This window comes from Cyanistes caeruleus, chromosome 2, assembly GCF_971803275.1.
Source record: "Cyanistes caeruleus chromosome 2, bCyaCae1.hap1.1, whole genome shotgun sequence".
Lineage (NCBI taxonomy): Eukaryota > Metazoa > Chordata > Aves > Passeriformes > Paridae > Cyanistes > Cyanistes caeruleus.
Window position 1 is genome coordinate 119,764,294 of NC_141702.1, and position 23,465 is coordinate 119,787,758.

The window sequence follows — 23,465 nt, forward strand, 5'->3', positions numbered from 1 at the left end:
CACACTGGGTTGTCACCACTGGTGGTATCACGCTAAATACCATTAGCAAAAAAATGATACGTGAAATAACAGATCAGAGTTTAAATTAAACAGATAAATAACCAGCAAAGTTAAAAAAAATACAACAAAACCAAAAAAACCCCAGGGTAGTAGGTGTGCACAAAACTTAATAGAAAACATCCACCCAGTTGTGCTCAGGAAATTCAGGGAAGCATCTCAAGGTGCACAAGTTTTAAATCCACATTTCACTAACAAGCACTGGGTTGGATTTCAGCAAAGAAAACTGACCCTTACAGGTTTAATACAAAGGCAATGTAAAATCCTGTAGCAGGTAATTTGAACTCACTGCTCCAAAGGCAACAGAGAGCATGGTTTGCATTTTGGCATCTTCCATGGAACCAATGACTCCTTTCTTGTAGAGCAAAGCGCTGCCAGCCAAGGTCCAGAACTTCATGTGTTTGACCCCCACGGACACGAACTGAGTGTCAGAATCCGGGCGGAACTCCACAACAAAGATCCTCTCCAGGTGTCCTCCCCTGCTGGCAACTTTAGCCCCTGGTTTCATCAGGAAAGGATAAAAACAAAGTTGAATTTACCTGAGGAATTAAGCTCTGATATGATTTTGTCAATTAAATTGAGCTGGTATTGGATTGGAGATCCCATATGCTGAAAGCTGCAAATCCCAGCACTATTTAGTGTATCAAACATCTTAATGCAACTCCCAAAGTCCCTGGTTATTCCATTGCACCCCACAAATTTAGGAAATGCAGATTTGAGGCCTTCACAGCACAGTCTGTCTCCTGGGTCAGTGAAATAACACAGAAATGTTGGCTATCGTCTGGTGAAAAATGCACAGTGACACTCTAATGAGCTGAGGCACTTTTCCTCCCCCCTCCACCATTTCCAAAGATAATGCTTTTCTGGAATTACTTCCCAAAGGTCTATCTCCATCTCAGTACTTGAAGTGTTTTGGGAAAGAAAAAGAAACATTTTCCTTAATTTTGTGTAATTTTATGTTAAGCATCATTCTTTCCTTAATTTCCACTGACAACAGGTGTTTACAACTTATCTTCCTGTTCATATTTTCTAGCCCTTTGCCATCTTTAACTGATTAACTGGGATACTCAGACTGAGGACACAAAAGTCCAAAGGCTTGAAAGGCAAAGGCAGTCATTGTGCACAGCTCTGTTAGGCTGAAGGAATGTGATTTCCCCCTGGTTTTTACCTTCTTGCCACCTCCAGACGGTGATGGTGTGTTCTGGGTCAACTCCCACCGACACCAGAAGTTTGCCAGTGGCACTAAAGTTCACGTAATTGACCCCTTTGGTGTGGAAGCAGCGCAGCATGGAAAGGGTTTGCTTGCTCATGGCATCCCATATATGAATTGTGGGGGTTGTACCTGCGGGCAGAGGGAGGCAGAAAAACACAATGAATTCTGGAGAGCTTCAGTGCAAAGCAGGCATTTTTCAAGAACATTTAACCTGGACAGACATTAGTTGGGGGGGTTGGATTTGTTTGAAGATTAGCACTACTGGGAAACAAAGAGAAACCAAAATAGCTCGCAAAACACAGGGAGGGAATCATTGTAGTCCATGAAGTCAGACAAGTTCTAAAAGAACAACGTAACATTCATGAAGAGCCTCATGCAAAAGAAATTGCCTGCAGATGTTTCACTTGTATCCATGGTTCACACAGATACAACGAGGCAACATGGAACTCGTACAGGACTCTGCTAAATTCACAAACAAATCAGCCTTACCTGGGAATTCTGTCATGTCACCTGCATTGTGAGAGCAATGGCAAATGAGGAAGCACCAAGGGAAAACAATAGGTGAAATAAGTCATGTGACTCGTGCTGAAGTGCCAGCATCAGCACCAGAAGGAAAACAAAATTAAAAACTTGGGAATGGATATGGATTAAATCAACAAAACAAAGAAGCAGGAATATTGTTGAACTTTTTTGGGTATATCGGCTTTTATACACAAATATTGCAACAATATTTAATACTTTTAAGTTTTAAAAATGGTATCTAAAAGAAATGTTAAAGGCATGCAGGTTTTAAAAAGTGTTACATTCAGAAGTGAAGTGATTCTCGAGTTATACCAAGTATCACCCAAACTCAGAAGCACTGATCTCCTGAGGCCTAGAAAAGGGCCTTTAGCCTTTTCCACATCAAAAATGAGAGTTTTGCACAGCTCTGGCACCCCAGAGCAGGTTTGGGTGTTCCCTCCTCATTCCAGCTGCAGTGACCGTGCTCAGGACAGGCAGCAGAGGTTTGTGTTTGGCACTGTGTTCATCACTACCATTCCCTGCCCCTGTCCTCAAGGTATGGATTCCATTCTCCTTCTGGAATGGGCTGAGGAGACGTTCTGACCCCGCTCTCCTCCATAAAGGAAATTATTCCAGCATTAGGCTGAGAGGCAGCAGATCCTTCTCAAGGCTTGGGACAACTCATCCTGCATTCCCCATGGAATGTGTGCTCCTGCAGGACTCTGCAGGTAAATAATAAACACACAAATACACGTGGTTTCTCAGCTGGCCCCTGGGACGTGCCCTAACCTCTGCTGGGATCTCTCTCTGTTCCTGGCCTTTTGTGTACAGCTCCTGTGTTCCTGCAGAGGAAATGATGCTCAGTGTATTCTCACTGCTAAACAGTGCCTTGAACACAAGAAGGAAAAAAAGAATTCTATAAATCAGATTATTGAGATGGTTAGGCAGTTTATCAAAGCTTGCCTTCTGAAATATGATTACACTACAATTAACTCTAAAATCCAATCACAATCAGAAAGGGAATTGAAATAGTAAGAAAACCCTGGAGCTTGATTACTTCTTCCAAATCAAAGAAAAAGTAAAATTCCCCCACAGAAAAGCCCCAAATAAATCAGTGCCCTGAAAAGAGTGAGGAAGGTTTGCCGTGGGGGTCACGTACCGATCTGGCTGGTGGCCACCACGTTCTTGTACTTGGGGTGCTGGTTCACCGTCAGACACAGGATGTCATCAGTGTGCTCCAGGTAGAAGCTCTGGCTGCCTAACAACATCCAGAGAGGATTTCAGTCACCACAGGAGCCAGGGAAGGGTCACCACAGAAGCCCAGAGTGTTTGGGCAGCCTGGTACAAACTCTGCTGGGGAGGAGGGGCCGCTAAGGCTGCCCTGCTCTCACCCCCAGGCACCGCTCCCGAACGCACTGTGCACACAACCATCAGCACACACAGTGGTGGGTACTAAAGCAATATCTGGGAAATGATCCATCCAGCCAGGGAATCAGCCCAAGAATCAGCCCACAGCCACCAAAGAAACACCAAAACTGCCGATGCAAGCCCAGGTTTCCCAGTGAAATCCCAGTGAGGGGGGAAACAGAGGGAAGGACAGATGGGGTCATCCTTGTTTCCCAGCCCACAGAGGCTGTCCTAGGACTGGAGTCCCCAAAGGCCACCTACAGTGGGTTTGTGCTACTTATCAGGATGAAAAATATGAGAAAGTCATGGGAATATTAAAAAGTTCAGACTTGTGGTCAAAACCATTTTCCTTATAAAGCAATTTTATCTCCAAGTACTGTTTCAAGTGGAATTACCAGTGGAGAGGTTTTGGACAATGCCTGCTGCAGCTGTGTGGAAAATAATGTCAGCACCATCGTTCAGGTAATGGAGGTTGTTGCGACAGTCAAATCCTCTGTATCCAAACACATGGTCTAAAGCCAGCTCCTGGCCCAGGAAAACAAAGAGAACAAGAGTGAAATGAAAGGGAAAACAAGGGGATTTCAGAGTCTGGACTACTCAAGGACAATCTTAAATGACACAAGTACAAATATCTTGTAGAGGCAATAGAATAACAAAACAATAATTAGTTATCCCCACTCTGCTCGTTTATTGAGGCATAACATTATCAGAGGCTATCAACAACTTTTAATTGGTCAGCTAAAGCACTGCACTTATATTATTTTTTTTTTAATTACTCAGAGGGCTATAAATGTTCCAGTTCTTTAAATTTCCATTCCAAACAGATACAACTCACAGAACATGTTTGATTTTATTGCTCTTCCCCTCACAGTTTAATATTTATATAGGCTATCAGGTATTTTAAAGAAGCCATCTGCAGAGTTTTCAAAAATCATTCTCATAAATTACCAAATTTCCACAGACCAAATTCTGACCTTAAACTCCTTCAAGGAAGCCAGGGCAGGCTATAAGTAACTCTGTAATTAAGACATTAATCAAAGGTGTAATTGCAGCTTACAAGGAGCAGTTGCCAAGGAAATTTCCTGCAGGAACCCAGGATGGTTAATGGATTGCTGTCAGAGCTGCCTTGGAGCCCTGAAGCCAGACTTAATGACTGTCCCAAACACAATCACAGCTCACTGGGAACAATCCCAATTAACCACAGACCAAGTGGTGCAAATTGTCCACACAGGTCACAGAGTATTCCTTGTTCTGCACATTATCAGGGACTTCAAACAAGTTGTTTGGGGAGAAGTTCCAAAGTCAATGAGCAAATTCCAGCATTCAAAACCCTGCACAGGACTTTTCCTGGGCCAAAGTGCTGCTTCTGGATGTATTTCCCTTGGGACTGAGCAGGGAGCATGGGAATGCACACACTCTGTGATTGTACCTGCCCTTCACTGAGAGACAAACCAGGGATGGATTTCACCCAGCACATGTTACTTACAAAGAAATTTGATAAATATTAATCCTCACCTCAACCAGTTTCTTTTTTTTGTTGACATTGTTCTTCTGCAGTTTCTCAGGCTGAGGAGCAGCTCTGCTCACGGGTGGCCTGAAAAGAACATTTAAGAAAGGAGACAATCAATATGTTTGAAAGTAAAACACAGTCTTCAAAACCACAGCACATGTGAGCAGCAAATGGACAGTTGCCCCTGTATGATTTTTTTCAGGGTTGTACAATAAACTGATTAAAATCCTGCACTTTTGGAAAGAAAGAGCAGAAACATTGATGTAGACTTTGTGGATGAGTGGCAGAACAAACAAAAGACCCCAAACCATAATGGTTTAAAACCATGGAAAAATCCTTGAATATGAAATGATGGCAAATTGGTGCTTTCAGAAATGATCTGAAGCAATTTCTGCAGCTGGCAGTTGACCTCTGCCCGGCCTTGCTTCTTCTGAGAAACCCCATCCCAAAACCTTGACATGGCTTCAATAAAATCTTCTCAAAATCATATTAAAGATAAAATGGTTGCATTTAAATGCACAAGTCATTCATCCAAGGGAATTTGGGAGACTGAGGCCAGCAAAGCTTTTTGATATAATTATAGTTGCTAAAAGTAGCTGAAGAGACAAATGCAGAACATGGGCTGAGACAAAATCTGATGTGTGCAAATGGTCTGTAAGGCCAGGTAACCTCTGCTGCTGCTGTTGATCCTGCTGGGAAAAGAGGGACAGAGCTAAGGGGAGCACTTGGAAAGCATTCCCAGAGTTTACAATTCCAGTAAAATGTGACCTTGCAATTACATTCCACATGCTGTGAAATTTGTTCCCGTCCCAAGACCGTAACTACCAGTAATTCCCATTTTGCAAAAAATTAATTGGAGAAGAATGAAATCCCTTTTGTGTATAGGGAGCTGCTTCTTCTGGAGCTGGATTTTTCATGGAAGGTGTTAAAGGCACGGTGGGCAGAGCCCTGTGGGATTGAGCAGCAGGACAACCCGAGCTCTGAGCCAGCAAAGCTGGAGGTCACCAGCCTAACCCACGTCCCAGGCACACAAGGACCAACAAGCACATCAGCAGGTGAGCCCACGACACAAAGAGAGTGAAAGAATTACCTTGATCCCCTTGAAAGCAGCAAATAAAGCCAAGCAAGAAACTTAATAGAGTTTAGGAGTCACTTCTGAGCACGAGACTCATGCACAAGCACTTGGAGAGCGCAGCAGTCATTCCTTGGGCACAACACATGCTATCCAAGCATGCCAGCAAGAACTAAAACAGAAACCAAAGAGTGCACAGACCCAGAAACATCGCACCCGGCATCCCTGGGCAGGCTCAGAGCCAAAGATCCTGCAGGATGGAGGGGAAAGGGGAGCTACATCCAAGCTTCCTGCACACTTTGCACCTCAGCAGAACGGGATTCCACGGCTGGTTTATTTTCAGGAGCCTGACAGGGCTGGTAGGAAGCTGAGAGTGTCTCAGGCACCGCTGAGATTGCACACAATGGACGATTGTTCTCTATCCCAGCTCGGCTGCAATTTAGCCCACAATTGCTGTGGAGAGGCCAAGTCACTCCCAGGACAGCCTGTCCTGCCTTGTCCTCAGGGAACAAGTACCTTTATTTCCTCAGAAAGGGTCACTCGAGTCCCCCAGAGTGACCCTGGGTGGAGCAGGACTGACAGCAGTGCTGCCACCAGCAGGGAAGGGACAGAGGAAATTACAAAACTCTGACAAAATAAATTCATTATTTCATTTCAGCCCAGATTTATGAGGGCCTCTGAACTGGCACTTAGGAAAACAATTGTTTTCTTGTATGCTTTTTTCTGTTTTAGTGTGATTTCAAATTGCATCGTTTCCACATTTCTTTACCTAGGAATATCAAAGTTTATGACAAGAGCAAGCCAAAATACTTCATGAAAGCAAGAGAACACTACCACTGTGACATGCTTGATAGTCACCAGATTGTAAGCATGAGGCTGAATTTGGAGACACACACACACACACAGATACTTTTATAGATACCTAGGCACAGCACACACAAACACAGATGTTGTGTGCATTCATATATACACGGCCATGTATATATACACACGTGTGCATTCACTGCCCCATCACCATCTCAATCAAACAAACGGAAAGCAGCGCATCTGAAACATTTTAAGAAGTCGTTTCACTTTTAACAAGCCTGTGACTACACCTAGTTTGTTTTGCTACAGAAGATGACACTGGCAAGACAAGAAATTTGCACTGTAGCAAATGACATCCCTTTGGCCTGTTGGACCTGTGCAACCTGCAAGGCACATTCCCAGCAATCCAGGCCTCGGCTGGGCTCCCCAGCAGTACTTACTTGACAATTCCCTGCCTCCAAAGGAAAGCAAGTTAAAACATAACACAAGCATTAACGGTTTCTTTGCAGCAATTGAAAACAAACGTGCTTAGATTACGTTTATGCCATGGAGGAGCTCTGCGGAAGATAAGACACAGTCAGATATTAGAGGCTTTCAGTTCTTTGGGTGTTCAGCAGAGAAGATTTCTGTTACTCATGGCAATCTCGAGGATGTTCTCACGTGAGGACACGCAGTTGTCAGTCAGGGATAGAAGTCCAGATCCAAACTGACAAAACCTCAGCACTACCTTCATGCAGAAATGTGAAAGGATGTGAGTGAACTTTCCCTCCAGCCACCAGGGGAGAGAAGCCCAAACCAGGGCTGGGGTGAGCAGGCAGCACCAGGATGGAGAACAAGAGATGGACACAACAAGAGCTGGGCTGGGGGGAAGAGGGATGGGGTTTTGGAAGAGTGGGGCACCTTGAGAGAGGAAAGAGATGTGATCTTAGAGAACAGGGCCAAACTATGAGGGGAAAAAAGCTAAATCTGTTTAGATGGAAAATAAAGGTCAAAAGAAAAAGCAGAACAAAAACTGTTATGATAAATTCCATGGGAGGGGGGTATAACCCACTCCTGTTTCCAGGGCACAGGGCAGAGTCGCTGTCTGGGGAGAACACAAACATTCTGCTCTGAGGCCAATGGGAACAGCATGGGAACTCCAGAGACAGCCTCACATGGAAGGGACCAAGCAGGTCTGGAGCAGGGACAGATGGACAGGAGTGTCCTGCAAGCCAGAAGGTGACAGGCAGGGAAAAGCTTCGAGCCCAAAAGGGAGACAGACATGGATTTACATGGCTGCAAACTGGAGAGGGAACACACCTGGATCTACACAAACACGAGCAGGACTGCTCCAGAGAAGAGAAAGCAAGGTTCAAGGAGAGGTGAGGTCGGTTGGGTTGGGCAACAGAACAAAAATCCAAGGTTTAAAAAATATACTGTTCATTTCAGAAAAAAATTTAAAAGCAGCTTTTAAAAGTGCCCTTCACCAGTGACAGGAGGGGATTCCCAGGTGCCCTCAAACTGCTGCAAAACTCCTTGAGCTTTGTTTTTAATTCCTTCCCAGAGAAGGGATTAAAAGATTTTGTAAATTCTAAACCCTTGGATTTTCCCATCCCAACGTACATAGGAGTTTTACATATAACTTTTCCTGCTGTTACTTTTGCTTTGTAGCTATCTTAAGATAATTTTCTATGTAGCTGTCATAAGACAACAAGAAGAATAAGATTCCACATGAAAATACCCTACTTTCAAATAAAGCAAAGCAAAGCTCAAACAGAACAAGAGAAACATCAGTGGTAAATTATGTTTTTAAAGGACTGACAAAATGGTTACAATATTTATAACTTCACATGCATGCTGATGCACTCTTTTAAATAAAAAATGTTAAAAAAACCCCAACAAAATCAAATCCAAAAGTACTGCAGGACATGTGGTGGGGGCAGCTGCTGTCCCAGGCCATCAGGGCAGCTGGTCACTGCATTCCCAGGTCATCCCAGCCCAGCGCCCAGTGCCAGGAGCACTACAGCAGTGAGTAAGGAGGGCAATCACTGCAATGAAACCTGTGGGCCTTTGTCCTGAGCAGCCTGGGGAGGTGTTCCCTGAACAGCTCCTGCAGCAGCAGGACCTGCTGTCCCTCACACCTTGGACACTCCTGGACACATTGTCCCTCACACACTGGAGGAACAGAGTCTTTTCCACTTGTTCTGTTATTCCCTGCATAGCTCCAGCACGTTTTGAGGCTGTGCTGTGTAAATCAAACCACAGAACCAATCCTGTATGGCAGAGCCTCCCTGTGTGTGACAGCACATGGGAAACACGGCTTTTCCATCAGCCCTGCGCTCCCTCCTGCACAGCAGCCCTCAGGAGAGCTGAGTGCTTCCCATCTCCCTCAGCACAGAGAGCACTCAGGTGCAGAGAGAGAAGCGGTGGGAACACGTGCTGACCTTGGCACCCCTCAGTTCCACCCCCCAAGAGTCACACAGACACAGAAGACCTTTGAGCTAGCTCTGTGCTGACCTGTGGAGCAGCGAGATTGACTGAGTTCAGCTGCATGGCAGGGACTGGCAAATACCAGTCACAATGTGTACAAGCCTTGGGGACAACTGGGATGAAACCAGCAGGCTGTCAAATGCATTTAGGGTGCATTAACTTGACATAATGCTGCTGAGAAAGGGAAAGGGAATATTCCAAAGGATTATTCCCTCATTCTCAGAGAGGGGCTTTCTGCTGGAACAAGCCCAAAGTTCTTTTCTCCAGCCCAAGGATGTGTTTTTCCAGATACATTTTGAGTAGTCCCCACCTACACATAAACACAACACGGATTCACACTCAAAACTTTCCACTGCACCCACAGACGTGTGCGTGTAAAGGTGCAGGAACCAAGGCTGTAACCATATGTCTAATAATTCACTTTGTGCTGCAAACACTTGTGGGGGCTATTTTGGAAGGTTATATAAATTAGCTCGTGTTGTTGTAAAGAAATCGATCATTTAATGAGTAACATTTGAAGAGAGGAAATACAACTTCTGTAACTTTTCATGTTTATCAGGACATATGATTACACATGAGAAACACCACGATGGAGACCGGGCTCTGAGGTGGGTCACTCGTGGAGAGCGAGACAAGCCAGGATGCCAAGAAAACAGAAAACCAGACAAACATGCTAATGCTGCTTTTTGTTTTCTACACATTCCACCTGCCTTGAAGGAGTTCCCATCACCAGGTTCATGTGGAGTCATGCAAATTGAGCTAAAGGAGAGCTGCAGACGCAGGGGGTGTGTTAGGGGTTAGTAGGAGGCCAAATGCAAACAGGTCTTTGCCTTTGAGATTAGTAACATCAATACACTCGTCAGCAAGCTCGTGTTACTTCTCATCGTATCAACTCGTGGTTTAAATGGTTCCAGTTTGAAAATCGGCCCTTTTCCAAACTAGCACAATTCCTGTGACACACAGCAGAGCTTACAATTGTCCTGGATTGTCTGGGACAGTCCCAGCAGTGGCCAGGGGGTCCCGAGGAGCGGGAGCGCCGCGCTGGGAGCTCCCGCCCCGTGAGACTGATCCTGCAGCCCCTCTCGAGGGAACCCCGCTCCTGACCAAGGGGGCAGCCACGGGGACAGGACGGGAGACAAGGGCAGGGGTGGGAGGGAAGACATGGAAAGGGGAAAGAAGAAAAACAACAAGGTCGGGGAGAGGAGAGAGAAACAACAATCGATTAATGATCTTCACCAAACACACCAATACAACCGCAAGACGTTTTAAATCCGTCCCTCAGCGACAGCTCTCCTGTCGCTCTGCCAGCCTAAAACTGCAGCTGCTGATGGGGATGGGAAATGTTGGATCCCCCAAAAATACCAGACCGTGATTTGATTCAAACCTGCAAGTAAAATCTATCATGCAGCTTCTACGGTCCTCCAAGAGAATGATTATTTATTATTATTTGCAGAATCATGATTATTTTAATTACATTCACGTTAGACAAGAAAAAGAAGTTTCATAAAGGGTTGTCATTTTCTTTTCTCAGGGAAAACTTTATAATTAGTCCTAAGTTTGTACTCATCATTGTACAGTTCAGCTCCCAACGCTACACTTGCAATCTTCTCAGGAGTCCTATCACAGTTCCTGAGATCAGACTCCTCCTGAATTGAACAATGAATTTTTATCTCTAGAGGAACAATGTACCTGGAGGTTTTCAGATTCACCACTCTCTATTAGGGAAGCACAGAGTCCTGTGAGCTTATTCCAGCAAGCAGAAAGATTAAACAGATGGACGTGTCTCACAGGTGCCACATGGCACCTTTGAAGTGTTTGATTGCATAAGAAAATAACTTCAGCAGCAGTTCACCTTCTAAATATTACTACTAAAAGTGAAAACCCCAGTGAGCTCCAAGTCACTGCCTCCAAAGAGCAGCCCCAACTAGCCCTAATTCTCTTGCTTAAACAAGAAATCTGCTTTTCCTCTTTTTTTTCCTTTCTTTAATTTAAACTTGCTAAATTATGAGTTTCTTCTCTCTACACCTTCACAATTTTTCCTTTCTCAAAGCCACGATGCAAATCCAGCAAGGGGGACGCTCCAAGACCCTCACTACAAGTTGCAGTGAAGTGGGGCAGCAGTTTCCAGGCCTTGGGACTTACTCACAGTTTCTGTTCCAGGCAGCTTTGTGTCATGGTTTTCAGCACATGGGCAGTGAGTGGCAGTAAATTACCAATGCCAGAGCATTCAGTGCACAAAAGCCTTTAAGTGCACAATCACTGGGGTCTTCAGACAGACATATGGCACAATGACAGAGGGAAAGACCTGGAATATTTCCTCCAGAAACATTTCCTCCTCGAAAGCCTACCTGGTTTCCCCACACACTTGCCTGAAAGAGAATGGCACACATCCTCTGGGTTCCCTTCTTCAAACCTGGAGGGGCTGGGAGAGCCACTTCAGCTGTGCCTTTGGCAGAAAATCTAAAGCTTTGGGAGCTGGCCTTCAATATTCCTTGCTGCCTCTTCACTCAGGCCTGGGCACAGGGATTTCAAGACTCCACATTCTCAAGCCCTGCTGACCTGGGCCTTAGATTTCCCTAAACATTTAGGATTTCCCTCAGCACAGACAGCTGAGTACTTGCAGAGTTTCCATTTCACCTGGATTGATCAACTGTCACTTTGGACCCGTAGAGGTGCAAAGGACAGTCAAGCCAGAGATTTCAGGAGTTTGTCATGGACAAACAAACCCTTTTCCAGCTGCTACATTCTTTTGTGTTCTCAGAAAAGATGGAATTTGGCACAGCTACAAAGCTTTCCTCATATTTCATACGTCTTCTGAGAGAAGTCAGCTTTAGCCTGAGGCACTCACAGCTGGGATTGTGCCCATATTGTCCCACTGTCACCAGGAATTACAGACTTGCAGTGCCAACACATTAATCCTGTCTTACTGCACCCAAACCCCAGCACCTTTCACAGCTGAAGGCCCTACCCAGTCACAACACCCTCAGAAATGCACTTTTGCTAACATTTCACCATCAAGTTGCTGCTTCTGATTTTTTTACTATAAATTCTCACTATTTATATTAATCCCTTGAAGAAGGAAAAGTGAATTATCTTTGCTGAACAAGTGACATATGAAAATTAAGAGATTTGTTGTCAGATTGATCAAAACAACAAATTCCAAATACCAAAGGTGTGATTGTACTGAAGCATCTATAATTTAAAAAGGAGATAGAAATGTGTACAAGAGCTGTGACTCAAGCAGAAAAGATGGGAAGGACAGCAACAAGGGATTATTTTTAACCTCGATTAAAATGAAGTATGGAACTGTTGATGACACAGGCACAGCAAGAAGAAAAAAAGATAGGAGAATGTTAAGACCTCCTTGCTTTATTCCTCTCCTGAGTCCAGAGCTTGGGGATATAAATGGGATGGGTTATTTCCACGTGCAGCCATTGTGAAGGGACTGCTCCAGAAGCCAGAGGTGCTGTGTCCCCGTTTCAGGAGGGTCCAGCAGAGCAGGAGCTGTGGGGGCTCTGCAGCAGCTTCCCCAGGGCTCTGTGGCACTGGCTGGGCAAGGCCTGCTCTCCATGAGAGGGCTCCTGTGCCATCCCTCTGCATCCCACAGCTGTCAAGGGAAGCTCCCAGGGACCTGCAGGGGGATTTTCACTCCTGGAAATGGTGCTGAAAAGCTGCACAAGGCACTGATGCTCCTGCTGAAATCATCCATAATTCCTGACTACAAGACATTTTAAAACCCAGCATAATCTGTCAATTAAACTCACTCCACAGTTGCTTTTGCATCATCAAAGCAGAGTAAAACAGCTGGAGGGTACAAGGGTTTCTGGTGTGAAACATCTGTACCACTGCTACTTAGTACTCCTCTAACAATTTAGCAATTCACCCAAGATAAGACAATAATTTTCCTTTTTTAAACTCGATTTGCAAACATTTATGTTTACCAGATGACACACTATGCCTTTTTGTAGAAAAACAGAGGAACAAATTCTTTATTTGAGGAAAAGAGATATTCTTAAAAGAAAGGGTAAAGAGAAGGTTATTGTCCAACATTTATTGTAAAAATTGCTGATCCTCCTCCTACATGGTATTGTTAAAACATTTTTCTTCTGATTGCTCATACCCCACATTTCACACCCAATTCTTCTGTTTTGCACATTTACTGAACAAAAATGATTAATTACTTTCTGTTCAAGATGTTCAGCACTGCATTCTTTGAGAACTTTAAAGACAGAAACTTATTTTTCCAAGGCCTACATGAGATTTGGGATTATTTACTCCATTTTGTCTTTTGCAATAACAGAGCTACTAAGCTGAAATTCTTTCTGTGGGTTAACCCACAGCAGTCTTCTGTGTCAGTGCCCAGTGCAAGGCAAGAGCAGGGAAACTGCTGAGAAAAGAATCCCCATTTATAAGAAAATATTCTATCAAAATAGCCAGAATGGATTCACAGCTAGTCACCAGCTGGATTCACAGGCAGGGATTTACTGCTCCAGATTTTGAGGGGAAATGTACTTTACTGGTTATAGATGCTCCTGTTCTGTCCCATCAGATTTTGCCATCCCCTCCTTTAGGTCTGTGTTTCACTGAACTCACCCTCTGTTCTCAGCTCTCACCTCTTTTCTTTGCTCTCCTCTCCAACACTGTTCCCCTCCCAGCTAGTTTTTTTTAGAATATTTCAGCCTAAGGCCAGCCTGTGCCACAGGAAATTCCAGCTTTAACAGTGACAACCCAACACAATCACAAGTGACTGAAAATCTTTTCATAAAAGCACAACCCAAAGCCTTAACCACAAAATATTTACAAGCTTACCACTATCACAAGTGCTCTGCTGCAGACACACAGTGGTTAGGAGAGAATATAAATGCTCATGTGCATGGTAGAAGAGGACACAACACTCTCAGATGTGTCATATACATGTATTTTTCTCCATCACATGAACGTGATGTACTCTGTGAACACCATTTTAAATTATACCTGGTGAATTTTAAAATTCCTGTCTTATTTCTAGGGACTGACTTTGGTTGAATGAAAAGAGATGCAAAAGGGCACACCTGGAAACAAAAGCCTTTGTGGGACATACCTCTCTTCCACTGAAACTTCCTTCAGCTGCTGATGGGGCTTTGTACCCTCCATTTCTCGGATGCTCACTGCATAGATCTTAGTGGTGTAGTCAATTGCTTTTTCTCTTGCAACATCACTATCATAACCTTAGAAAAATAAAACACAGAATAAAACAAACTACCCTTGTTTCACAGTGGGAGAGTGGAGAACAAGAAGATCTGCACCAATGAAAGGGAGGAAACAAATCCTACCAAGCTCTCCTTACACTGAAATTTAGCACAACAAAGCTCCAAGTTAAAGGCCTGTGTGAATCTCTGATGCAGGCGAGGAAGACTGAGTTAAATCCTCTTTTTACCTCCATCTTCTTCTGCATCTGTGTCTGACTCTTCACTGTCCACCAGCTTGCTCTCCTGGATGCCCAGGAACTCCCTGGTCCAGATCATGAGGGCGGTGTCGGCGCCGCCGACGGTGAGGAGCACGGAGTCGTTGTGCAGCCACTGCACGTTGGTCACCTGGGCGCTGTGCCCCACGTACTTCTTGAACTTGGCATGCTGGCCCTGCAGCACAGAGAAGCCCTCAGCTGGCAGCCTGGCACCCCAGCAACAGCACCTTCCCTCTCTGCCTTTCCAGTCACTGAAATAAGCCCATTCCTTACCTTCACTGGGTAGGAAAAGAGCTTCACAAAGCCAAAATCATCTCCCGTGGCCAAGAGGCTTCTGTCCTTTGTGAGACTGGCCGCGTTGACAACGGTGACATCGCTGTGCATGGGCCAGATTCCCTCACAGGTGGGACCAAGCACACATGTCCAGGTGTCCCATTCAATCTTCTCTATCTGCAAGCAGAATTCCCCCAGGGGACGCTTTCTTACTTTAAACATACCAAATACACACTAGCTTTGTGTGTATACTTGTCTGTGTTTGAACTTTTTATTTTAATATTTTTAGTTCTTAAGAAACTGTGCTGCTCCAGCTTGCTGATATCAACCATGTGTCTTCATCAAAAGGCTTAACACTTTAAACATTCCCATTTTTCCAAGGGAGGGCGTGATTTGGGTACAAATCTCCCTGAAGATTTCTGAGCTGCTAAACATTGGCAATTTTGCAGCAGAATTACATGTCACAAGTAATCAGGCTTTTCATGAAAAGCCAGGTCCTGCTGTTTGAAGGTGGTTTATAACCTGTATGCAACTGGTTACACAGAAAACAGGTGACTTTGAGAAGGGGACTATGGCAAATGGCTGCTAATAGATAAATAATAATAAATTCAGAGATACAAGCAGAAAACTGCACATTCTACAATTTAGAAATGCTAGGAAACACACTGTGGAATTACTAAATCATTCTAATTCTAACCATTGTAAATATAGCATTATTAAAGGAAAAAAATATACCATTTGAAGACAATTCTTAAAATTAATTTTCCCAGTAAAAATAATCCAGCACACATAATTCATACCTCAGCAATTCTTATGATATGTCTTTTCCCCCTCGGTGCTTCAAAAAATAGTTGTTCTTTGGCACCAGAATTGACTTGCAATAACTTTCCTGGATACAAAAGGAGAGTTTGTTATGAATCTTATTAATTATTATGACTGTTAAGAACATTCTTTTGATGGAGTGAAGAGATTTCTGGGGGTTAATTAAGAAATTATCCTCTAGAGAGTTATTCATAGCCAAAGTAACACAGATGCTTAAAATCACTCCTGTAAGGGTCCCATACTCTAATTCAATGCATAAGTATTATTTTAAATACCGTCCAGTAGCCATAAGAAGCTGTTGTTGCACAGCAAATCAGTTTCTGCTGATAGGGAATATTTTGCTTGTGTTTCATCATCACACTAATGGAAGTCAAAAATAACTGCATGTGCTGTTAGTTTTCCTAATAATTTTACAATGCAGCTTTGCCAAAAGCGGTCCCTTTGCCAGTTCCTATCCCTCCTGCAGTGCCCCAGTGGCAGAGCCAGCTCCACTCTCAGCTGCCCTGGGATGGGAAGTTTGCTGTGCCCATGGAGATGCTGCTGCCACTGGCTCACACCACGTTTTGGGGTGGCACACAGCAGGGACAGGGCTCGGGCACACAGGTGGCCCCACACACATCATATCTGTGATATGGTTCACTGGCATAAGCTCATTACAGATCCTGCTGGACTTAATTAGTTGGGACCATCGTGCTCCAGCTTCTTGCAGGGATTGCCATGCAGAGCTCAGCAAGGAAAGGAAACCGGATGCCAACAAATGTAATTGCACTGGATCCATACAGTGCCCCATGGGGAAAAAGCATTTGCATCAGTGGCTGATGCCAGTAACTGGAGGGGAACAGCTTCCTGATATTCCATTCTGTGAGCATTTCCAGACTGGATCTCTGGCCAGCACTTTACCTCTGGAGTCCCAGTCGATGTGGGTGATGTAGCTCGAGGCACCTTTGCAAATGCCAACTCTTTTGCTGGTAAGGACATTGTAAATATCTACAAAGTTATCATGGGAAGCCACAGCCAGGTACTTTCCTGATTCTGTAAGGAGGAGACACCGAGGTTATTAAAGGGTAAATCTTCTAACTGATCCTGGTGTGATTTGCACCACTCCAGTGAAGTCACCAGGCAGGGGAGGGCCTGTTAGAGTGCAGCACACAGCCACACGGAATTGTAAAGAATTTAATGCACGGAGCACACACAAAGCCAAGTCTTCCTTTGGAACACTCAGCCTTGTCTAGACCACAGAAACAAACTGCAAGATAAACACTCCAATTTATCATTGTACCTCGTGAAAACTTTATATCCGAGATCATCTCCTTCCTGTGGTGGAAGGAGACCATGTCCTCCACGGTGTCGGCATTGACCACCAGAAAGCTGCCGTCGTTCAGCCCCACCGCCAGCGCCTTCCCGTCCGGAGAAAAGGCACAGCAGCGCCCGCCTGCGGATGCACGTGGAAATGAGGCTGTCAAAGCTGAAAAGCTGGGGCTGAAAGGTTTTTACATCAAGTATGTCGTTTTAAAACACGTTCGTTATCTCTGGAAACAGATATATCACAGAGGCCTATGATGGATGCTTTGTTACAGGGTGCTCTGGAGCTGACCACTATCGTTTAATGCCTTTTGAAACAGGTTTATGTGCAAATACCACCTTCCAGCCGCCTCCTAAACACACCAATGACAAAAATAAAACCAAAAAAAGCCACCCAAAACACATACAGAAAGGAAATCCTGATGGAAAATTCAAAGACTCATTACGGACAGTGTAATTCTGCCTCAGCATTATTCCTGACCATACTCTCCTACAGCCATCCTCATCCCTCCCCAAGTTCACCTCTCCAAAACATTTAACTCTGTTTTCTTCCAGCCAGTTAAGGGTTCCTGTGCTCCAGATCTGTCACTGAAAATGAACATTTTAAAATTTCCTGAGGGATATCAATGAGTTAATAAAATGAGAGTAATTTTGAGAAGGCAGCATTTCAATGTGGCTTATCTAATTTTATATAGGAGTGGGCAGGAAAAGTGTTAATTTTAGAGAAGCTGGTAACAGGTAAAACTCACATTGACAGCAAAAGATGATTGTGCTCAACATGCAGGAAATTGTACTTTTATCTTTATAAGGAAATTGGTTTATGTCAGCAACGTACTGGCCTTAAGTATTCCTACAGAGGAAAGTGGTTCTGAGGTCAACTCATTCCCCTTGAAATTGGGGGAAAAGAGACTGAAGTTCATTTTATTATTATTCATTACAATAGATTACAATTCTTTTTCTTCTTTCCCTTTACACTGACTTGACACATGCCAAAGACAATTTATTTCCCGTGCTCCCAATTTCATAATGACTGTGTCCTTTGCCTACCCAATTAAGGGCTGAGATGTGCCCTGCAAGCAGAGAGGGAGCTGTGCCAGGGGATTGATCCATGGTTCCTAGAGCCTGGCCAAGGCAGGGTTACCTTTTTTGAGCTTCCTCACTGCCAGCATGCGGTGCTGTGACGAGAGCTCCCAGATGCGCAGGGTTTTGTCGTCGCTCACGGTGGCACAGACGGGCAGGAGAGGATGAGCTGCCAAGCCCCACACTTCTCCTTCCATATGGCCCTGGAGGAAAGCATTCCATACAGGAGGAAATAATGCATGTGGGGCTGTGTGATGTTCTGAGCTTGCCCTGCCTCGTTTTGTAAGTCCCAGGCAGTAAAGCTTTCACCGTCTCCTCTCTCCAAAGCTCTCCAAGTTCCAAAAGACCTGAATGTGTGCTCTGTCTCCCTGACAAATGTCTGAAATGCCCTCCCATCGTCCCCTCTGCTATTGCTGGCTGTAATTCCTCTTCCTCCAATATCCTCCTTTCCAAACTTGAGATGAATAGGGAACAGTTACTCCCAAACATGATTCTTTAGCCTAAAACCCTAATATTGGCTAATCCTCAAAGTTTATGTCCTATTTTAGATCCTTGTTTGCCCAACGTACACTTAATACTTTGTTATAATCTTGCCTCAGATTCTCAGTTTTCCAACTTGTTAATCACTCTTCCTGTTTTTTTCCAGCTTTCCTTCAGTTTGCATCCAGTTTGTTAGCACTGCATATCAAGGTTAAATAATTTCTTACTGCTCTCAATCTGCATTAGTGAATGAGTTCAATGTTTTATAAAACACCACCTCACACATTTTGGATAGCAAAGGCAGTCATGCAGGCAAGACAAATTTGAAGGATTACTTCATGTGATCAAAATTTACTGAAAAAAGAATACCAAAGAACCAGCACTTTTGTAAAAATACAGAAAATATTTTGCTATGGGAGATCCACACAGTACCTGAACAAGCAGAGTCATAGGCCCACTTTTATCAATTTCAAGTATTTCTCCATTTTTAGTTCCTACCAGGATGTGCCCATGTCCCAGGCTGATGGCTCGGATGGAAGGGTTGTCTTCTAAAAGTAAACCTGAAGAATGCAATATATATATATATATATATATATAAATTTCATATCACTTGCAGTTTATATATAAATAAAACCTGTTCAAAATCATGCACATGGGGTAAAATTGCCTGATCAAACTGCCAGTTAATCCATGGATCCTTGCCTATTTAGAGAGGGGAGTTTGTCTGTAGCAAATATAAAGATTGATATTTTACTGCTTTAACAGTGAAAGGGTCTAAGGGGCTCAGGAGTTCCAGCACCTCAGAATTTCTGTGATTACATGTGAACATCCCTTTCCAGCCTCCCACACTGAGGCCTGGGGAATTTAACAGGTCCCTGCTCTCACCACAGGGCATGCGGCCAGCCAAGGAAACTGGGTTGATTTTGGAAACGCCAATCTCAAGGCTGGGCACATTTCTCCTTAAAATCATTTCACCAATGGAAACAAAGCTCGATGTCATGAAATAGAGAAGGGAACAGCAGAACAAATTCTAAATGACAAGGAACACAAGAAACACACCTTACATGGACCAAACCACAACACTGCAGCACCAAGTGGTGTGTTGCTGCTCCCTTTGGTTGCTGGTAAGATTTGACACCCAGTCCTACTCTTTTACTACCATTGTAGCACCCTCCATGCACACAGTCCTTATTGAAGCACACTTAAAATCAATACCTTTAGAACTAGCAGAGAGTGCTGCTCTTTTAATAGCATATGTCTTCAGACATCTCTCAAACATGTCATCCCAAAGGGCCACAATTCCATCTTTTCCACCCGTCACAAAGCCCTGCACAGTCACAGTAGGAGAACACACACAGATGTCAGCACTCAGGGGGAGATTCAAAAGGACATGTCCAAAGGCACAATAAAGCCTCCCCTGCTTTTTATTCATGTGTCAAACTAAAAATATTGGAGTCTGTACCTATGAAGGAAAAATTCAAGTGGACAAGATTTTAGAGTTGTTTTTTCTAGGGTTATAAAGATTTGCAAGCATATGAGCACACACTGTTGTAAACAGGAATGCTGGGGCAGGACATTTGCCTGCATGTGGAAATAAGAGCTGGAAAAATGTGTTTTACCCTTAGAAGAGGCAGTAGGTTGGCAATAACAGCTTCTTAAGCTATTCCAGATTCAATTGACTTAACAGATGCTTCAACCCAAGTTCTAATAATGCATCAGGGACCAATTCTCTCATTAATTCCCTGGGCAGATTATCTGGGCCAAGTGAATGCAAAAAAGCATAAATAACTAACCAACAAAAATCTAAGTGAAGAAGGATGTTCAGTGCCAAGATCAAACAGAAAAATTGATGGGAAAGCTGGGAACAATCAATTAGGGCCAGGAAGGATTGAGCCACGGGGATATTAATTGACCTTGATATATAAAAATGTTAATAGCTAACATTCTTCTCATCCTTTACTTCTACAGTTGAAACCATAACCTCAAAAGGGATAGTCCATTATCAACATTATCTTCAAATTGCCAGGGGCAAAACTTTGTCCTAAGCTCATTTGTATGATGCAAATATTTTGCCATAATTTCTTTTATAGATGTATTGATGCAACCGAAAGAGAATTCTTTTGATATCGGGAATAGTTAACTCAAAACCTTTGTATATCTAAAGTCTAAGACACAGTAATAATATTATTAAAATATCATGTTTTGTATTTTGGAAACTGGTAATGCACAAATATTTTTGGGATCAGGTTGAAGAGGCAAGGAATGCCACCCATTACTCTCTTATGGTTTACACAAACATGAAAACAACACTCCTGAGCAGAGTGAGAAGTAAATTCTGGATTTTTAGAGGTCAGAAAGCTGTTGGTCAGGTACCAGCACGTTGACAAGGTGCTTACAAATCCAGGTCTAGCAAATAACAGAACTCATTCCTGTTGGCTTTGTTTAATTACAAACACCTCTAAAATCAATGAAAGCAACAAAAAATCAAAGTGAAGCTCTAGAGACCTTGTCCAGTGCATGCATGGCAAACACAGGTCCATCATGGGCCTTCACTGTCCTCAGCAGCAGGGTCTCCTTCCAGATGTAGATGTCACCAGTGGCAGCCCCAGAGAACACCAGCTCCTCCACGCGCCCGTACGAGACGCTCATCATGGTCTCCAGCTTCCCCACGCTCCCAAACGTGCCCCGTTTGGAGGTGAAGCCTCCCCCTGCAACAGCAGCACAAGGCTCCTTCTGGTTGGGCTCGTAGCCACAGGGCTGGAAAGGACAAATGTCTGAGCCCAAGATCTCCTGTGGCTGCCCAAAAATCCAGAATCAGCGCACAAGGGAAAAGCACAAAGAAAGTGAAGGCAGCGGTGACAGCCTCAGGTTGTGTTTCCAAGCAAGAGAGAAATCTGGTGAGGAATTGTGCAAAAACAGCTGCTGCAGAGGCTGGCAGGGTGGTTTTTGCCCACAGCAGCTTCTGCCATGCTGCTTCTCTGTAGAGGTGAGCACAACTACAAGACTGGTTTAGTTGCTCCCTGGCACCCTGAGCATTTGGCAGAGCTTGGCAGAATAAATGTCCAGGTTTGCTCCTCTGGCTGTCAGAGAACCAAACCACCACAGCCTTGCCGTGGGTCAGGAAGCAGAAGCAGCCAGAAGGCCCAGGAACCAATGCTTAGACAAAAATCCACATAAATTATAAAATATCATCTGCAGTGGTGGCCCTGTGTCAAGGGAACCCACCCTGTGTGGGTTCCACAGCTCACACCACACTGAGTCCCCACTCCATTGAACAAATCTGAATTAAAAATGCACCATTTTTATCACAAAGAGACTATTCTGGGAGTAAGATGCTGCTTAATGCACATTCCCATCATGGAATTTGGCAAACAGCAATGCAAGTCTATGTAATCACTGCAAAAATAACCTAAAGATGAAAAAAAAAAAAGCAGAAAAAAATATTTTTAATCTTAGAGCACCTCAATTACTTGAACCCTTAAAGTATGGTATGAAGTGCAGGAAGCTCTTAAAATTACCTAATTTTGGGTTGTTCTGAGTACTTGTGCCATGTGTACACAACTAAAAAGTCATGAAGAGTGAAAAATCCAGTCCTGAATAAAAAATATCCTCAATCACAACCTGATTTTTTGGAAGCCAAGGATGCTTGCTCAGGAGAATTCCTTAGTAATATGACTAGAATTTAAACACAATTTAACTGGAAATTTTTTCCAAGGAGGAAGGAATATTGTGACATTTGCTGACTCAGAGGTGGGTTTTCACCCCTTTAATATTTTGGTAACTGGAAGAAACAAATTCTTAAACCAAGAACATGGTGTTCCTGCATTAAAAATATTCACAAATCCTCATGTTAATCAAATATAAACTATTCAATACAGTACCTGTTTGCTGCCAAAATTTGATGTGCTTCATCCCAACCGTGACCAGTCTGTCCACATGATGTGGATTACACTTCACTACAAATATTTTATCTTTATGGCCCCTGCAATAAAGGTAGATATTTTAAAAGCTTGGCAAGGGATAACTTAACATTTCCAACTAATTAAATCATTGGTATAAATAATTTCTCCATCTAACAAAAAGTAGAGAGCCATATTTCTAATCAGCAAGGGTTCAGCTCTGGGAGTTTGCCCCACAGAGCTGGCAGGAGGAATTTGAGCACACACCATGTGAGGAGTACAGAAATGTAGGGAATAAAAATCCTCTCCCACTGAATTTCAGCTCATTTAAGTCATAACAAAGGAGCAGGCAACAAAGGTTAAGGCAATTAAAAGAAGACATAAAGGTCAACATAAATATTTAAATGGATGAGAACTCAATAAATATTGAAAGATACTCCGACAGGAAAAGTGAGGAAGTGTTTCATCTGTGGGCTTCAAGATAGAAAATAAAATCACAAATTTTAAAATGGTAGTGTAGGAAGCAGTTCACTCAGCAGCACATTCACCTCCAGGTTTAGTTCTTGGGTAATTAAAGTTATGCTTGTTGATGTATTTATGGGAATTTACAAGCTTGGGTCTTATCATAGCAAAAAATATTCCCATTTCTAAAGCATTACTTTTATCTATGTTAGTGTTTTCTAAACGCCCCAGAGCAGCTTTTCACTGTACATCTGCAGGTTTTGTGCTAGGATTAAGTCACTTTTCCCTGACAGGCTCAGCAGATCTGGAAAAACACATGGTTCTGAAACCCCTCTCAGGGTCAGGATTTCCTTCCAGTGGATCGGTCTGGATGCAAAACTGGCCACCTTTGACATCTGCAGCACATCCTGCATCCAGCTTACTCCACAAGGATTTAATGAAATTAGACAGGAGCTAGGAGAGCCAGGACAGGGAAACAAGCTAAATAATTTAGCTCTGAAACAATTAAAGCAAATAAATAAGAGTGTTCCTAATGTTGCAACAAAAAAACCCAGAAGTCATGCTGAAATAAATCATCCTAGAAAGATTAAACAAAAAGAACATTTCAAAAAATAAATGTAACTGCGGAAAAAACATGAATGTCTGTATATGGTGAATGGACACCCATT

At 43.5% G+C, this 23,465-nt stretch overlaps 1 protein-coding gene across 12 annotated transcripts in view; it reads right to left on the minus strand.

The window, feature by feature from the left end:
- Positions 1 to 23,465, minus strand: part of EML6 (EMAP like 6) — an 88,132-nt gene that overhangs the window by 8,827 nt on the left and 55,840 nt on the right. For 8 of the 12 annotated variants that reach the window (XM_086875100.1, XM_086875092.1, XM_086875101.1 and 5 more), the window contains 17 exons: positions 22,318 to 22,418; positions 20,942 to 21,144; positions 19,652 to 19,763; positions 18,869 to 18,996; positions 18,018 to 18,159; positions 16,854 to 17,006; positions 16,475 to 16,606; positions 15,553 to 15,641; positions 14,753 to 14,929; positions 14,453 to 14,654; positions 14,117 to 14,243; positions 4,694 to 4,772; positions 3,574 to 3,703; positions 2,931 to 3,029; positions 1,760 to 1,780; positions 1,226 to 1,399; positions 347 to 555 (listed from right to left, as the gene is read on the minus strand). In XM_086875100.1, the coding sequence (XP_086731226.1) occupies positions 347 to 555; positions 1,226 to 1,399; positions 1,760 to 1,780; positions 2,931 to 3,029; positions 3,574 to 3,703; positions 4,694 to 4,772; positions 14,117 to 14,243; positions 14,453 to 14,654; positions 14,753 to 14,929; positions 15,553 to 15,641; positions 16,475 to 16,606; positions 16,854 to 17,006; positions 18,018 to 18,159; positions 18,869 to 18,996; positions 19,652 to 19,763; positions 20,942 to 21,144; positions 22,318 to 22,418 (2,278 nt within the window). The remainder of the gene's footprint in view (positions 1 to 346; positions 556 to 1,225; positions 1,400 to 1,759; positions 1,781 to 2,930; positions 3,030 to 3,573; positions 3,704 to 4,693; positions 4,773 to 14,116; positions 14,244 to 14,452; positions 14,655 to 14,752; positions 14,930 to 15,552; positions 15,642 to 16,474; positions 16,607 to 16,853; positions 17,007 to 18,017; positions 18,160 to 18,868; positions 18,997 to 19,651; positions 19,764 to 20,941; positions 21,145 to 22,317; positions 22,419 to 23,465) is intronic. The other 4 variants (XM_086875095.1, XM_086875094.1, XM_086875093.1 and 1 more) reach the window with 1 other exon arrangement.